At 34.3% G+C, this 16,649-nt stretch overlaps 1 protein-coding gene across 1 annotated transcript in view; it reads left to right on the forward strand.

The window, feature by feature from the left end:
• The window catches only part of LOC150103092 (protein O-mannosyl-transferase Tmtc3-like), a 235,541-nt gene that overhangs the window by 196,090 nt on the left and 22,802 nt on the right, over nt 1-16,649 (forward strand). Inside the window, exons 12-19 of the mRNA XM_090398575.1 lie at nt 322-415; nt 5,217-5,351; nt 9,685-9,767; nt 10,474-10,546; nt 12,045-12,131; nt 12,406-12,479; nt 14,137-14,257; nt 14,610-14,711. Of these exons, the coding sequence (XP_090254701.1) occupies nt 322-415; nt 5,217-5,351; nt 9,685-9,767; nt 10,474-10,546; nt 12,045-12,131; nt 12,406-12,479; nt 14,137-14,257; nt 14,610-14,711 (769 nt within the window). The remainder of the gene's footprint in view (nt 1-321; nt 416-5,216; nt 5,352-9,684; nt 9,768-10,473; nt 10,547-12,044; nt 12,132-12,405; nt 12,480-14,136; nt 14,258-14,609; nt 14,712-16,649) is intronic.

Consider the following 16,649-nt stretch of genomic DNA (forward strand, 5'->3'; position numbering starts at 1 on the left):
TGTTATTATTTTTCATAAGGTTAATTGTTACAGTGAAGCCTTTAAGGCTCTTTTCTTCATTATTTTCTGTTGAATAAGTTTTGTTATAAAATATCTGTGATGACGGTTTGTTATATGCATATATAATATGTTACATATTTAAGCTGTCATTTGACAGCATTAATCGATAGAAGGTAAGTAGAGCTATTTTTAGTATAGAAGGGCTTGAAAGTAACAAACTGTATGTAGGGGAAATGTTTTGTTTTTTAAACATTTTAAATAAGAAATAACACTAATCAAACATATCTGGATGCATTTCATAGGTCAATTTTTTTTATACAGAATTCAGTGGGATGATATCCGTGGCTATTTGAACCTTGGAAGGGTGTTAACATCTCTGGCAAGGTATAGCGAGGCTGAAGAGGCGTATCTTCAAGTAAGTAATAAATTGTAGTCGTCTGACTATTTAAAATATGTCGGTTCTCAGAAGAAACACACGGACTGATTTCACATCAAAGAATAACTGATTTCGAAGACATTTTTAAATAAGCTTTTGTGTTCTCTGTCAGTCACTATATCTCCATTTCATATGATCAACTTTTAACATTTTATATTATCCATTTGTCAATATTAGAACTTTGAAGCGCAATGAGACTATTTAAATAAATAGAAAAAAAAGGAAAAACTTGTCGATATATATACACACACACACGAGTATATATTTCAGCTGACGATTTGTTATCCAGCCTCATATGGATGTGGAAGGATTATTCATCCTGGAAACTCAGGTTTTTCTTGCCGCACAGGGAGGGGGGGGGAAGAGAGAGATAGTTGATTATGCTATGACAGGATTAATGACCTATTATAGAATTAATTAGTTTCCTATGTCAAACTGGCAGTGACAGACCACTGAGTCTAACACGTTAAGGGGACGTGAATATACATAGTATGTCCATATAATTCAATTTTTTTTTTTTTTTGGTTTTCCTTCAGTGCGTTTTATTGAAGGATCAATTTGAAATGATGTTCATAATTCCGTCCAGCTGGGTAGAATTAACGAAATTTTGTATTTAGGATTTCTAGACATTTGTAGTCATTCAGTTTTGTTTTCAAATGTGGACATTTTCTATAATAAAATTAGGCGAACTAAAATTATATTTTTAAATACTACGTAAGCTAAAACCATGTCACACAGAAACGCTGAACGATACTAGTTTGATGCATATTCCCCTTTGTCTGAGAAGGAAAGTTCTTTGAGTGGAGAATTATTGAGCTTTAAGCTCGCCCTGAAAGGGCAGTGAGATTAGCTGTGTTCAGCTGAGCATAGAATTGATTTGGGTCTTTTGTATTTGCAGAATTCTGCCTCATTGTAGTCTGAAGCTTGCTTGATTAGCGGGTTCGGATGATTATTTGTCTTGATGAAGAACTTTACTGCTAGGTCATGGAGGAGGGATGTGATGTAGGGAATGTTGACTTCTCTGTGAATCTGGGCGTTTCTGATAAACCATGGGGCATTTAAACTCATTCTCAGCATTTGTTCTGTATTCTCTGCAGCTTTTGGATATGCCACACTTTCTATTTTTACAATATAATACTACTCGATAGAATTCTACGAATGGTGTTACTTTACAGAACAGCAGATTTTTTTCAATAAAACAATTGAAATCGTCGACAATAGAAATTTCAACTTTGCATAGTTTTAACGTGTATTTGTGTGTTATAATAGGTTCTTGTCTCGGTATCCGTCTGATTATGCTCTAGAGCAGCGTTTCCCAAACTACGAGTATGTTCCGCGAAAAAAATTGAGCCTCCTGGGGAAGCGTGTTTTCCGGCACGGCCCGGTGAGGGGCTTTGTCGGTGAATGCTTTTCTTCGGAATATATGAGCAGTTCTGCTCGGTGGTGGTGGTGGTGGTGGGTGGAAGGCCATCACTGAGGTGGAGCCAACGCTGAGATGGACGGTCTTTCGCCCACTATTGAGTGGTCTAGGGATCGTCCGAATTTTTAGAGCCGGCTTTACTTACACATAAGGTTGAAACCGGTGTGGGTAGTGACCCGACCCATAATGTATTGCAGTATACATCTTTTAGTGAGATGTGCTTTACATTATGGGAAAATACTAAGAATAGTGATCAGAGCTTTACCCACCTTTACAGTGAGTTGCCCTGGTGTTGTACCATCTTTAGACTTGAACTATGTTTCAGGCGCAAACTTAATTGTTTGCTTACTTGGGATTAGGAGTTAAATAACCAAGCTTATAAAATTACTTGGTAACCCTAATATATAGTATCCCCAAGTTAAAAAAAAAAATTAATCACACACACACACACACACATATACAGTTTTATATATATATATATATATATATATATATATAAGTGTGTGTGTGTGTTATTTTTTATATATATATATATATATATATATAAAATAAGAAAGTGAAAGAATGAGAGAGTGACTCTTAACTTAAATATGCAAAAGCTAAACTATTCTTGGTATGAAGAATATTGTGTATACGTATCGAATAGGTTACAATTGCGATTATTCAGTGTATGATTCACTTACTATTCGAATTTTTCTCCAGCATAGAGTTAGTCAGCTGTTGATTTTCGTTCCTGCGTTTGCTTTTTTTTTCTATGACATAAAACAGATCTCGAAAACAGATGAGTAGCAATTACTTAAAAGGTACGAATATGAATTTCGACAAAATGTTTTGCCATTTACACTCTAAAGGACTGAAGTCTATCACATACGGAAGACTAATAATAAATACTTGGCTAACGTTTTATATATAAACTGCTTTTTACGCGAAAAAGATATAAAACACAATACAAAATAAAATATTTCTATAAGATTGGATTTTTTTTATTGCAATTCCTATGAGAAGGAAGAGTCTAGAATTTCAAATCGTAGGAAACTACAAACTAAAACATCTAAATAAAAATTTCACGGAACATCGAAATATAAAATAATGGTGGTGACCGTTAGCAGAAAATACTTTTGTTGGTGCTAAACAATATCGCAGTAAAGAATAGATACTTTTAATAATTTTATATCGAATAGTTATGTTAGTTACATTATGTGTCATATAGCTTATCTAAAAATGAAAAGAGAGAAACTTGATCACATTTTAAGTGTAAAAACATCTGAGAACGTGGAAATAAATCTAATAAGCGAACATGAAGAAATGTCTGATAATTTCAAAGTAGAAGAATATGTAAAACGTGCAGAAAAGCATCCCAACTAATCAATTGCATTCCTTTAGCAATAAAAAAACCGATTGTGAAATCTTACGATTTGTTAAAAATAAAAATACACGCAAAGATGAGGATGAACCAAATGAAAAAAAAATGTTTTTAAAATTCGAAGCCTTCTCACTCCGAGTTGAAAATAAAAATAGATTTTAAGATTTTGTATCACGCTAAAGAAACGAAGGTGATGAAATTAAAATCCTTTGCTGAAGTCAGAAGACCTCTACCCGAAACGGCATACTCTTGTTCCTTTTATCCCATTCTTTGATTTTATTGATCGAAGAATTTCAGTGTTTTTTTCGTATCTCCCACACTCGCGGCTGCTGTCATGTTTAATCGCTCCTTCCACAAGATCAGGATGCGTGTTTTTCTTCTGTCCTGTCTTCCGCTTCGTTGCTCGTTATGCGTCATCTGTTTTTCATTACTTCCTTTCACTAAAAACAGCGGACGAGGAAACAAGTTGCCGTATCGATGTCTGTTCTACGATAGTACTATGTGCCAGTGAGGAATCGTTGCACGTGGCGTACTCAAGCACTATTTTGTTCACTATGTACGTACACCCTTGACATTACACTTTGTAAGAAACTTTTCGAATCAGTTTTGTTTTTTAATACTTTCATACAACATCAGCAAAGTTTGGATCGAACATGCACAAAGTCATAACGTATTAAAATCTTTGGATTCCAGTTCGATGGATATTTGTTATTATTTTTGCTTGTTTGTCTGAAGAACTAAAACTTCTCTCCAGAATTACAAGGAGCTCGTTAATACACCACGTGCAATGACTTGCGATATTCTTCAAAAAGGAAGATCATGTTGGTGTCGATTTATAATGTACAGTACATACTGAATATATTCATAATTAAAGTTTGTCTACGCTGACGCTCCAAGGCGCAAACAAGAGACGTAGAGAGCAAATTAGATTTGTTTGCTGTGAATATCTTCATCACACGGTGGTGAACATCATTATGTAAAAATAATTATGTAAAACTAATTCCAAAAGACTTGTCAGAATGGAAGAAACAGACACAATCATCATCGTCCTTCATTTAAACCACTGTGAATATTATTTTTAAGTTTCCTGAAAAAAAAAAACACAAAGAAAACTATCTAACAGCTTTTTTTTTGTATCACGCATAGATGAACTTAAATATTTATTTTTTTCCCATTTTATGCCACTCACACACACGAAAAGTGGTAAAACTAGAGTATATTAGTACAATGGGTGGGTTACGAATTTTCAATTTTTTTTAATTTAATTTTTTTTATTATTTTTTATTTTCAGTTAAATTTTTATTTGTTTTAACATGCTACAGAAACCCTGGTCTAGAGACAAACATGAAACTATTTCACATCACTTCAGGTCTCCACTAAGCAGGCGATGGTCTCACATCGGCTGATGAAATTCATCTTCCACTTAAGAACAATCACAAACACCTAGGTGGGATGCGAAGTCCCTTATCTGAAAAACGTTCCGTTTTACGAATTACGCTCAATGATTTGTCATAGTCCGCTATATCTGTCAACTGCGTGGTCGATTTATGGATAAAAAAAGGAGCTTTCAGATCTAAACCTTCTAACCTCTGTACGAGATTGACTAATTCACTTTCTATTGAGAGCATCCTAGACAGAATTTGAACCGAGGTATGGCTTACCTCGGTTCAAATAAAAGAGCATCATCATTATCGACTGAGATACTAATGGTCTTTTCCTAAAAAACTCTAACTAGTAAATAAGGGAATTTTAGTCATGATAGTTTCAACTATAACTAGAATAGAACAGACTTATGATTTTCTCTCAAGATGGGCACTGCTTTAAATTAGCATACTCAGTTCAAAGTTTATGTGATTTATACATTGGGATCTATATATTGTCAACTGTTCTCGTTAAAAAGGTCATGCAGTATTCATATGCATCATTTATTAATTAATTTATGTATTTAATGTATTATATGATCTTTATGTTATTTTGCATATGATTATTAATTTCAGGCAAAACGAATGCTTCCCGATCCGGGAGAAGATGAAGTTCATAATATCCGTATTACAACCAGCCATCTTCAGGTTTATTTGAATCTTGCTTCCCTCGTTGCCCAAAATCACAGCAGGCTAGAAGAAGCAGACGCTGTAAGTGATCTTAGAATATTAAAATTATTCCAGACTGTGGACCAGAAATTAGTCTAGTCAAAACACGAAATGTTTTCTTTACTATTTTATGATATTGTTAAAACATAACACTTTGTGTAAAAATATGATCGCACGGTCTGTCAGCCGTATTTGACTTTCAGAATTCTTGATTAATGATAAATTGTGAAAATAGCCATAAGCTGAATGCGAAATGTCAATTCATATCTTCAATCATTTAGTAACTTTTAAACAATGCTATTATTTTTTTCGCATTTATTTTGAGTGATTTAGTCGTTTCATTTTTATTTAATAAAGGAAATTATTAAAAGAGTGTTGATGACAAATAAGTCATTGGTATGTGTTTTAGACTCTGTGTAGTACATATCCATTCACTGCTGTCAAAATAAAAACAGCATAGATGATCACAATTGTTTTTGTGATCCTTGAAAAAGGTTTTGATATGACTATTACTTTAGACCAGATATCATCCTATCGTTACCTTTATTCAGAAAGTTTAAACTAGAAAATCTTTCCGAATGTTCAGATTAATTTTTAGACTTTTTATTCATATCACATAATTCGGATCAAATAATAGAATATTGAAACCATCAATGGCACATCATTGCCAAGTTTCCGGCAACTGTTTAGCTTCATCGGCTACACGTCAGGGATACACATTATATCCATTACTCATTATTGTCATCGTTAAAATTAATTACATCCTTGGCGTATTAGATCAGGTAAGAGGATTCGCGACCTTAATATCTGTCAACAAAAGTGATTTACGCTTAGTTTGGAATCGCTTTTAAAGGCATCAGGTCAAAAAAGAAAACTGACTTTCTTGTCTTCCATGATGATTCTGCATTTACCAATTAATACAATGGGATTTTCTGTCATCCTTTCATAGCAATTCCCTCTGTGGGCTGTCAATAGAAGAGATTAAAGCTGACATTAACAGTGTGTCAAATTTGCAGGTACACCAGACAGAAGGAATATTATCGTCTTTCTCTCAAAACACTCTTTCTCAGACAGCACAAAAGCCCTTCCTAAAGTTCAAAAGAAAAAGGAAACTGTGGTAATTTGAGCTTAACGATCTACTAAAGGACTTTTTTTTCAAAAAAATTACCTTTTATATCGCTAATCACGAACACTTCGGAGTTTTTCTTCTGAAGGAATGTTTTTTGGCTTTCTTAGATGACGGCCTTTATCTTTTCTTCGAAAAACAACGCTGTTCAGATCCGTTTCCGTCACTAGTGAAAGACATCATCTGTCATATTCCGAAAAGAAATCTTGCGGTGCACACCACTGATTCTTATGTCTTCGTTGCCTTTCGAACAGTGGAAGCCACAGAAAACGTGCTCAAAAGAACATTTTCCAAAACTTTTATCATTTAGTTCTGATAGGAGGTCGAATCGTTAGACAGGCTCTTTATATTGTCTTGTGCTATTATTATATTTTAACATTTACCGAAACCTTCTAGAATAGTCATCATTTTGAATAAATTAACAGAAATACAAAGAAAAGAATCGTTTTAGAAAATATATTTACGGAGTAGCGGAATGCCTGGTACATTTAAATGGTTTGGGAGATCTGTAACGCACTACTTTTGAAGGTGACAAAGCTCTCCCACCGTTTCCAATGATGTTCAGCTAAATTGGTGACAGGAACTGACAGATGAAGACTTCTTCGAAAACTTATGAGTTTTTCAACTACTTTAATTTTTCCAATCGATAAGCATTGTTGTTTCCAGAATTAGGTTGCTTAGTAACCGATTGTCATTTGTTGTTGTTTAGGCTTGAAAAGCAGAGATTTTTTGTAATGAAATAATCGACTGATGGCCTTACCCTGAGACAAGTTACCATAAAACTGACATTACGTCGAGAAATAAAAAAGAAAACATAATTCATAAGAGACAAATTCATGTGCAAACTCTGAATACATGCAATCCGAAATTGCATTTTCAAGTACAAAACCCTTATCATGATTAACTCAGTTAATTTTATTCTTAACCCTAGTGATTTAGATTCATAGTTCACTGGAGTTTGTCGTGCAAGAGAAAATGAAAATAAACATGACCACATATTACCATCACAAATTCCCATTAATACAGCAGCGCAGAAGTAAAATGACTTCATTGTGCCATATAGGAAATCCATTCAATCCATTATGAGATCTCGTAGATTATAGCGATAGCACTTCCAGGCGGCGCAAGACCGCTATTGTACTTTTAAATTTATTTGAAAAATTATTCGCCTTGCTTATATTTTATTATGGTTTGCAAAATGTACCTACTTAGAATGTCAAATTAAGCATTGTGATCAATAGCACAACCAAGTAAGGAATGCAACAAAACATTGAGATTTAGATATTGCTTAGTTCAAACTCGGATGTGGCTTGATTGAATTATCTGAAAAACTACGAATTCAGTGTATGTGTGTGTGTAATAATTGAACTTTACTCTGGGATACTATTGGTCGTTGATACAGAAAGACTACTACACTGAGTTATCAGTTTATTAAACACACCTCCTTACTATTAGCGAGTAGTATTCCTCCCCCATCCCCAAGTACACATTTTAGCCTTTCGAACAGTCTCATCTCATAAGGACTTTCATCCTGTAGTTACCTTAGATTAGACTGTAGTGGGCCATTTTTACTAAGAGTTCAGCTCACTTCGCTTTATCCTGCAGACAACGTACTTAACTGGGTAAATTTGTGGACCAATAAAGTCATTCTGAAGTATCGAAATACTCTGTGACATCATTCTGCAACCCATCGTAAAAATTGCTATACAGAAAACCTTACCTGGACTTTCTGTCCAATCCAATAACTTTTCCTTACTTATGAAATTTATGAAGAGATGTATGCAGTGAACTATCCACTAACTGTAACTTTACTATAGAAGCATGGGCCCTTACAGATTCTCCCGCTACCAAACTTTTCATTAACACATTGAACGAACAGGAAAACTAAAACCTAACCCTGTTTCAAAATGGATGCCTTCACTATACTAGATTTTCATTTCTTTTCCTTTCACTTAATGTCAATTCATTGTTCTAAAAAACAATTGTTACAATGCGAGGGCCACTGTATTTTCTTTTACATACACGACATTGCAGTCAGTTCACACAGACGCGTCAACTAACGTTTTTAAAAAATAAACCATGAATTTTTGCTTCACCACTACTTTATTTCAAACCAAAGAATTCCTTTCCCCAACAACAACGTTCTACATTCCTCTCTCTCCTCTTCTCTTCTGATGTCTTTGTAATGTAATGCAGTCATCAAAAGAACGATAGGTGTTTTTCGGGTAGAAATATTCGTTCGAATCCCATTTAGGAATGAGAAACCATTATAAGGGTTTTTGTATAAGGGAAAATCGTCGGGCTTTAATTTTGAAAACGCCTGGTAAGCACGCCACAACTGAAAGCAGTAATATACTGTCCTCGTAGCGTTTGATGATTTGGCTGTATGGGCCGCGAAGAATGCTTTTCATATCATGACTAGTTATCGGTATTATAGTGCCATAGAGAAAAATATCACAACGACAAAAATAATACTCGTCCCATGTTGTTCTTTAGCTGCCTTAATATAACCCTGAACAACAATAACAATCATTCCGTCTCAATTTTTAAAATTTGTTTTACTTTCCGTTGTGAAACAAAAGTTGTTACGAACTCTTCCTAATCAAATCATTACCTCTGACTGCCTGTCATTTATTCTACTTGTAGTCGGCTCTAACCGACTTGTGCATTTGTATAAAGTGCCAGTGAGTGCCAAACGTCTTGCAGTCTTGAATATACTAATAATCAAATATACCCACCTGTTTAGTCGAGCGGATAGTGTATACACTTTCCAACCAACAGGATAACTCCACAATGGCATAAATATCTGTAAAAGTCTAAATGGTACACGATTTGATTTTAGTCCTCCAGAGTGAGACCATCACCTTACCTATTAAAGGACTGAAGTGCCATAAAAGTTTCATGTTTATTCTCCAGAACAGAGTTCCAGATTATCGTAGTCCTCCAATGGTGCTAAATGAACAATACGTACGTGGTGGGATTTACATAAAATATAAACTCAAGAACAGAAAGTTGAGACATTCAGTTGCCTGCATTTATACAGGTATTACTGCGGGTTTTAGTTTGTGATTATAAAACCAATGTCTACCCAGGGGCTTCTACGTAAATTTATATTATTTAAACCATTCATAACATGATTTCTACGAGGCAGATGACATTGTTTGAAAATTTAATACGATGTTCAATGATTTAAAACGTTGTCATGTACCAGGACTGATGTACACTTCAGAGTTTGTTTTCTTCCCGTAGCTGTACCGACAGGCTATTGACCTGAGGGCAGACTTCGCCAGTGCCTACCTGAATCGAGGAGATGTGCTGTTGAGAATGAACAGGTGCGTAGTACACGATTTGTTTAATTAATTCTTAACGTACATTACTGTACGATTGCAATAGTATCACTTTTTTTGAACCACTCATAATTTACTGATTTCAGAAACTATAAGCAGAGTGTTGTTGATATTTTCTAGTAATTTTACTTAGAGAATTTACTTAGTGTTTGCTCATTAACATAATTTCATAGCCTCTTAGCACTTCTCTTCCTCTGCAAGCACAAAAAACACTGCAGTTTCTACGTTTTAGTCAGAATGTACACGAAGCCGACGAATAGGAACAAACGCAGAGGTTTTGGCGCTTGTGCAGTGAATGTTATATATATATATTTTTTTTTTTAGAAGTGCAATCGCCTATTTCTGACGAAGTTGAATTCTAACGAAGAATTTTTTGAAGTAGCGAGAGTATCTACCCCAGCTACGGTGGTTCTCCTGTTTCTTTCTTTCTTGACGACGTAAACTGTCGCATTTCACCGAGTCTATTAAAGTAGACTGGTCGCCACTAATGCATAGCACCTAGTCTGTTTCTTCTACCATTATACTCAAAATGTAAAACTAATTTGATGCTTTTTAAGTAGTAAAATGACGCATTTCGGGAATTGAAAACAGCAGAGTAAAATATAATGCATGCATGCATGCATGCATGATATCTTCATACTTATTGAAGTATGATACAACAACGAAATATAATTAGCGTTATCTATTTCAGGACTAAAGAAGCGGAAGCCATGTATGAACGGGCGTTGCAGTTTGATGATAGCAATCCAGACTTGTATCACAATGTAAGTAATCCTCTCTGGAATAGTTATCTGCAGCTGTTATTAGAACGTACGCAAATAATGGTATAATTGTTCTCTCAATTACTTTTATGCCGACTGCACATTGCGAATAATATATGGCACTAATGTGGTGTGGAAACACTTGAATATCACAGTAAAATATTTTCGGGGGATGGAGTTTCGGCGGAGTTCTCTGTATGTGTGAGGAGTATGGAAAGTGGAAACAGAACTGAAAACATGAGCTAAATCTAAATGCTGTTGTTGGCCCACATAAAATCCTGTTTAATTATAATGCAGTAAAGTTTGTTAGTTTGGTCGGGTTCACACGATTCTGCATAGTTGCTAATATTGCAACATGTAACTCGTTGACTGTAATATAATAATAATGTAATTATCTCCAATTCTTCCAGCAAACTCGTCGCTATAGTAGCGTTTGTATGAGAACCATAACTGCTGCTTTTATTTTCATAAAAATATTCTTTGCTTTTCAGATAACAATGAAAATATTAAAAACGCAATTTTTTTGTGTAAAGTGAGATAAATAATTATTTCGTGGGCAATTTTTGGATCACGATAACCAATATCACAAATGGCGAATATTTAGTTCAGTATGTCATTTAGTTACGATGCTTGAATCAGTACCACGTTGAATGTTGTTGTCTACTTTTTCTCATATTCTTTATACTTTACTAGGGGGATCCTCCCCCTGGCGCCTACAGCGCCCCCCCTCCCCCCGAGTTCCGGACTGGTAGGCCGGTTCTCCTTGAATTCTGATGACTCGAATTTTGAAGACTCGACGACACTCAGGGTAGTCCCTGAGTGTCGTCTGATGAATGAATTTCAGAAATTCATTAATTTGATTAATGAATATCATTAATCAAATTACGTTAAGTGTGGAATTGATTCCAGACAATCATGAAAATACTAGAATGCTTTTGCATTTCGTAAGAGTTTGTAATGTATCATCATTCACGTAATTGAATTTGGCCCCGTTTTTACCAGTGTGCTCGTCAATATAGATCATCATAAGTATCAAATTCCATTAAATTCCATCTGAACAAAGAAAGGTGATACTTTGTATTCATTTCGGAGTAAGAACGGAGTAGTCAAAGGAAAACAATACGTGTCGGGTAGCTATACATAAAGTCGGGGAAAATAAACATTAAGTAATTAATAAACACAGGATTTAGCTAGTAATTTGACTAGGTAGAAATAGCTGAGTGAGATTAAATTACATGGTTTCAAGAAAACACGATTACTAGAAGTTGCAGGAAGGAATTTGGAAATCAGCGGAAAGAATTAATATTTAATAGATACAGTTGGAAATGGCTACGTACCCAGAAAATGATCTAATCATAACGAGTTAAAAATTAGTTTTTTAAATGTATTAATATTATCATTCAAAATTATCCTTCTATTCAATGAGTTACAGTAATTTCAATTGTCATTGAAATGAAAGACGTTGAAATTTTAATACAGAGTGTACTTTTATCTTGTTTAGTTGGGGGTGATTATCATGGATCAAGGCAGACGTGAGGAAGCCCTTCAGCTGTTCAACAGAGCTCTAGATATAGATCCTGATCACGAAGTAAGTTATGTATTGAGTACAGTTTCTTGAAATTATTCCTTAGGTCGAATTACTTAGTTCTGTAATGTCACCGTGCACTAAAATATCCTTCGCAATGTATTATGTTATTGTTCTTCCTCTTGTTTTAAAGTTACAATCAGTTGTTTTAGCGATTATTGCTCTATCACTGCATGTCGATGGCATCGCATTAATATTAACTTAATGAGCCCACTTCACTGCATAACTACTTTGCAAACGACTGTTTACAATTAATGCAGCTCGTGTTTCATTGCAGAAAGCCCTAGTGAATTCTGCTGTTTTGATCCAGGAAGCAGGACTGTCTAGTCAGAGAAATGTGGCCATTAACAGGTAATACATTTTCCATAGTCTATGAAAACAATGTTAAACATTTATTTTGTTGCTTTAATGGATTCCTGGAGAAAGCTCATTTTGCGTTCGCGTGGAAACAGTCATTACTAAAAATTAGAAGGATGTTAGCAAATTTTACGTGTCAATAACATCCCTTTTTCCTGTTGTATAACATCGTCATTATCATTGGCGGTTCAGTCAACCAGCACTGTTCACCCGTATTATGTTTATAGCTGCAGAATTAAATTTCCGATCGTGTTAAGATAAATTGACCGTGCAATTGAACTGCGCATATGTTAATTTACCGCAACTGTTCATTGTGTTAATGCAACGATTCACCTAATTGTCTCTCGTTTAGTCTGGATTATACTAAGATTTTGTATGAATTTTCTTCAGAATAATGAATTTGTAACTGCGAATTTGTAAACATTTCAATAACTGCATTATTTTTTATAAACTAGGAATGTGTGGTGATTTCATATTTTAATGAAGTCGTTATTTAACTTTTCTGTTCTATCGCATTGTTTTGATCGTTATATCCATTCATGCTACAAATAAATTTGTAATTTCAATAGTATTTCTTATCATAGTTGTTAAGATTAATTGCTGCTCTATTATTTGTATACTTTTTAAGTATACAAATAATAAATATTTAATTGAAATTAGAGCAGAAATAGAAATAAAAATTTAGAATTTCTCCAGTTACATTTTATTTCCAAAAGTCGTTAATTCTTTTGAATTAACAACTATCTTCAGTACAGGACTCAACTTTAATTAGAAGCTATCAACTAAACGATTCATTACACTGTATATATACTGGTACTATGCATTATAACATTTATGCAATTACATTTGATATTTGTGAAATAACTAATTAACAAAATGAACTGTTACTTATCCCACAGCGATTTTTATTAAGTGTAAATGTGTTTGAGTGAAATTGTGGTGCAAAGGGTTTGAAATACAGGATTAAATCAGTGGATGAAACTTTAAGTTAAAAGTTAAAATTATGTTATTTAAGTTAAAATGCACCCAAGTTTGTTCTCGTAGAAAGTATTTTATGTAGTTTTCCCATTCAGTTGTTTCCGACCGTAGGTGACTTTGTAGTTATTGCCCCCAAAGTATTCCTGGTGAGATTTTTACAGTTTTATAGTTCGCCATTGCTTCCCCCCCCCCCCCCCAATTTTATCCGAGCTTGGAGTATTTCGTTCATGAATACGTTTCGGCATATGGCTGGAACGTATTCAGGACTGTAATCCATGTATGTTCACAGGGCCGGTTTTTGCCTGTTCTGAGGGACCAAAAAACCCGAGTTACCGGGTGAAAAAATCCCGGACCTCCATATGAGACTGGCTACTCACCTTTAGTCGAAAGAGACCAGATAAAGGTTCCTCACTTCACTGACGGGAATCGAACCCAGGTCTTTCCGACCAAAGGGCTTCGTCTATACTGACTGAGCTACGGAGGCTCATAGTTTTATCTAACTTATAAAAATAAAATGGCTTCTGAAATTTTCATCAATAGTTCCTTATATTGGTATGGTAATACTATTGTAAAGTATTTTTCAGCTCAACATGTCGAAAAAATGTTTATATTTTATATTACTTCATGGTTTTTATTTTACTAAAATGTGACATTAATCTGTTTTACTTTCCAGGTTAAAGAAAGCTGTGGAAAAAGGCCAGGAAAATGAAAGAGTATTTTTCAACTTGGGAATGCTGGCATTAGAAAATGAAGACGTTCGAAGTGCTGAAAAGTGGTTCAAAAAAGCGGCTCAAGTAAGCCATGAGATTAAATATTTCCGCTTTCCTGTTTTGTATTGCCATTTATAATATAAATTCTTTCGTTCTGTCATTTAACATTAAGATGAAGACTTTAACAGCAAGATGTACTGTCTGCGATTTGGCTTTGGCAATAGCCAATGAAAAGTGGTGTGTGTGTGTGTGTGTGTGTGTGTGTGTGTGCTCAATTACTTAAACTAACATCAAAATGTCGATTTTCTGTATGAATCGTTCTAAAACTGCATTTTCATTTCATTTTTATTTTACGTTGTTAAATTAACATTTCGCCTTTTGAATCTATTCTGGAAGATAAACGAACAGTTTTAGAAAAATGTATCTTTTTTTTTAGATTAAACCAAACTCGTCAAGTACGCTTTTCAATTTAGCCCTACTGCTATCCGAACAAGGGAATCCTTCCGAAGCCACGGCATTTCTTCATCGTTTGCTACAGGTATATAGGTGTTCCATTTTGTATATACTGTTTATATGAGGTTCACTTAAAACAAAATAAACGATAGCATATTCCAGAACTGATTAAAACAAATATACGAATTTCTTTACTTGAATATAACTCCAGGAATAATTCTTTTACATCCAGCAGCTTTTAGTCAAATATTGTATTTAGTAAGACACGTTCATTTACACGATAGGAAACAAAATTTCACCTCAGTACTGTATAATATTTTTTCCAGCGATATTTTGTCTATTGTTTAGCAGGTCCACTGTAATCTTCATTGAATAGATTAGTCAGCCTTTAAAGTTTGTAAAGAGAGGAGAAGAGTAACAAATAGTCTTATACTTCTCTAGAACATATTATGAGGCGTTTATCAAGAAACATTATACAGACTTTGCAAAGTCTTTCAAGTATATTTACGAGACCTGAATTAGCTGGATAGTCTGGAAAACAAATAAGGAGAATGAATTACATCCATCCATCCCTACAGTAGTCAATAAGTGCATCGAGTTTCTGTGTTCCTGTATTATGCTGGAAAACAAAAAATGCAGCATTCCTATGAATCTGATTTTAAATCTTATAAGATTTAAATTAAGTGCGACTGTAGTGCAGTTGGTGGCAGGACGCAATTTGGTTGAAAGAATTGGGTTCGAGAAACAGGTTTTTCCTCCCGAAAAGTCAGACATCCATTTTCTCTGCAAAACAGACCAATTTGGCCCTTAACATGAATCGACAATCTAGCAGGCAATCTACTTCTTAAGGAGAAGATGAGATAAAAACATTAAATTATACATGATTAATGCAGTTGATGTAAAGAATTAAATTTATAACTCAAGAATTTCTACGAATAGAATTTATAATTGCATTCATTACAGAATAAAAAATTAAAACATGTCATTGCGTTTCCCTGGAATGTGTTTTTTGTTTTTTGGTGAGCTCTGAATGAGAACTTTCAACCAAGAGGGGCGCGCTCTGCCGATAGCGAAGAAATATCCGCAGAATGGTACAATCATTCTTATGGTTAGACCTGTGGATATTTCTTCATTTGAAAAGAGATCGATAAAAGATACATAAAACGTTGTATGAGCTTATTTACGTGAGATTGATAGTTTTCGACAAAATATTAGCAGAATATTGAAAGTATTAGGTCAGCAGCCTCTTATTTAATATGCAATGCACTGCAACAATTATATCCATATATACGAAGTGGAGAGCTTTTACTTCTGTAAAATATGCAAACTTATCTCAGAATAAACATAAATCGAATATATTGCTGTACCACAACTCATACTAGGTGCGATTATTCTATATGAATGCCTTCGTATTCAGTATTTGCATCAGCAATAGTTTAAACAGACATATTCATTTTCAAGAAGATCTAGCTTTTTCCGTCTTTAATTATGAATCACTTAAGAGAAGAAATTCAATACGCTAACCTTTCTTTAAAACCCAGAGCACTGAAACAGATCTCAATATTTCCGTGTCCTATTCAAGTCAGACCAGCAATCATCTAAATATTGGCAGGGCATTAAAGCTACCAAGCTAATTCCCATTTCATTTACATAGATAATGCCTCAACAAATTTGTATTTGCTTAAGAGCAAAACACACGTTGATTTAATTAACATTCTAGTTAAATTTTAAACTCGAGCGTCAGATTACACTTCATCGTAAAATGTACATACTGTTGTCCAAATAGAGCACGTTTTCAATTATATGAGGCAGCTAAGTGGAAGAAGTGCTTCCAAAACGCTAGACAATTCCATGTAATTTTGTGATATTCGAACTATAGTCATTTACAGTTAGCTGTTATATTTTATATAAGGCTGCGAAGAATATTCCTTAGAACTGGCTACTGGAATTTTTTAGTTTACTTCATCATATCATAGATACAATATAATTGAATTAGGTATGCAACAATTGACTACAGAAAATG

This window comes from Typopeltis vanoorti, chromosome 9, assembly GCF_054136105.1.
Source record: "Typopeltis vanoorti isolate ZY-2024b chromosome 9, IOZ_Tvanoo_1.0, whole genome shotgun sequence".
Classification (NCBI taxonomy): Eukaryota; Metazoa; Arthropoda; class Arachnida; order Uropygi; family Thelyphonidae; genus Typopeltis; species Typopeltis vanoorti.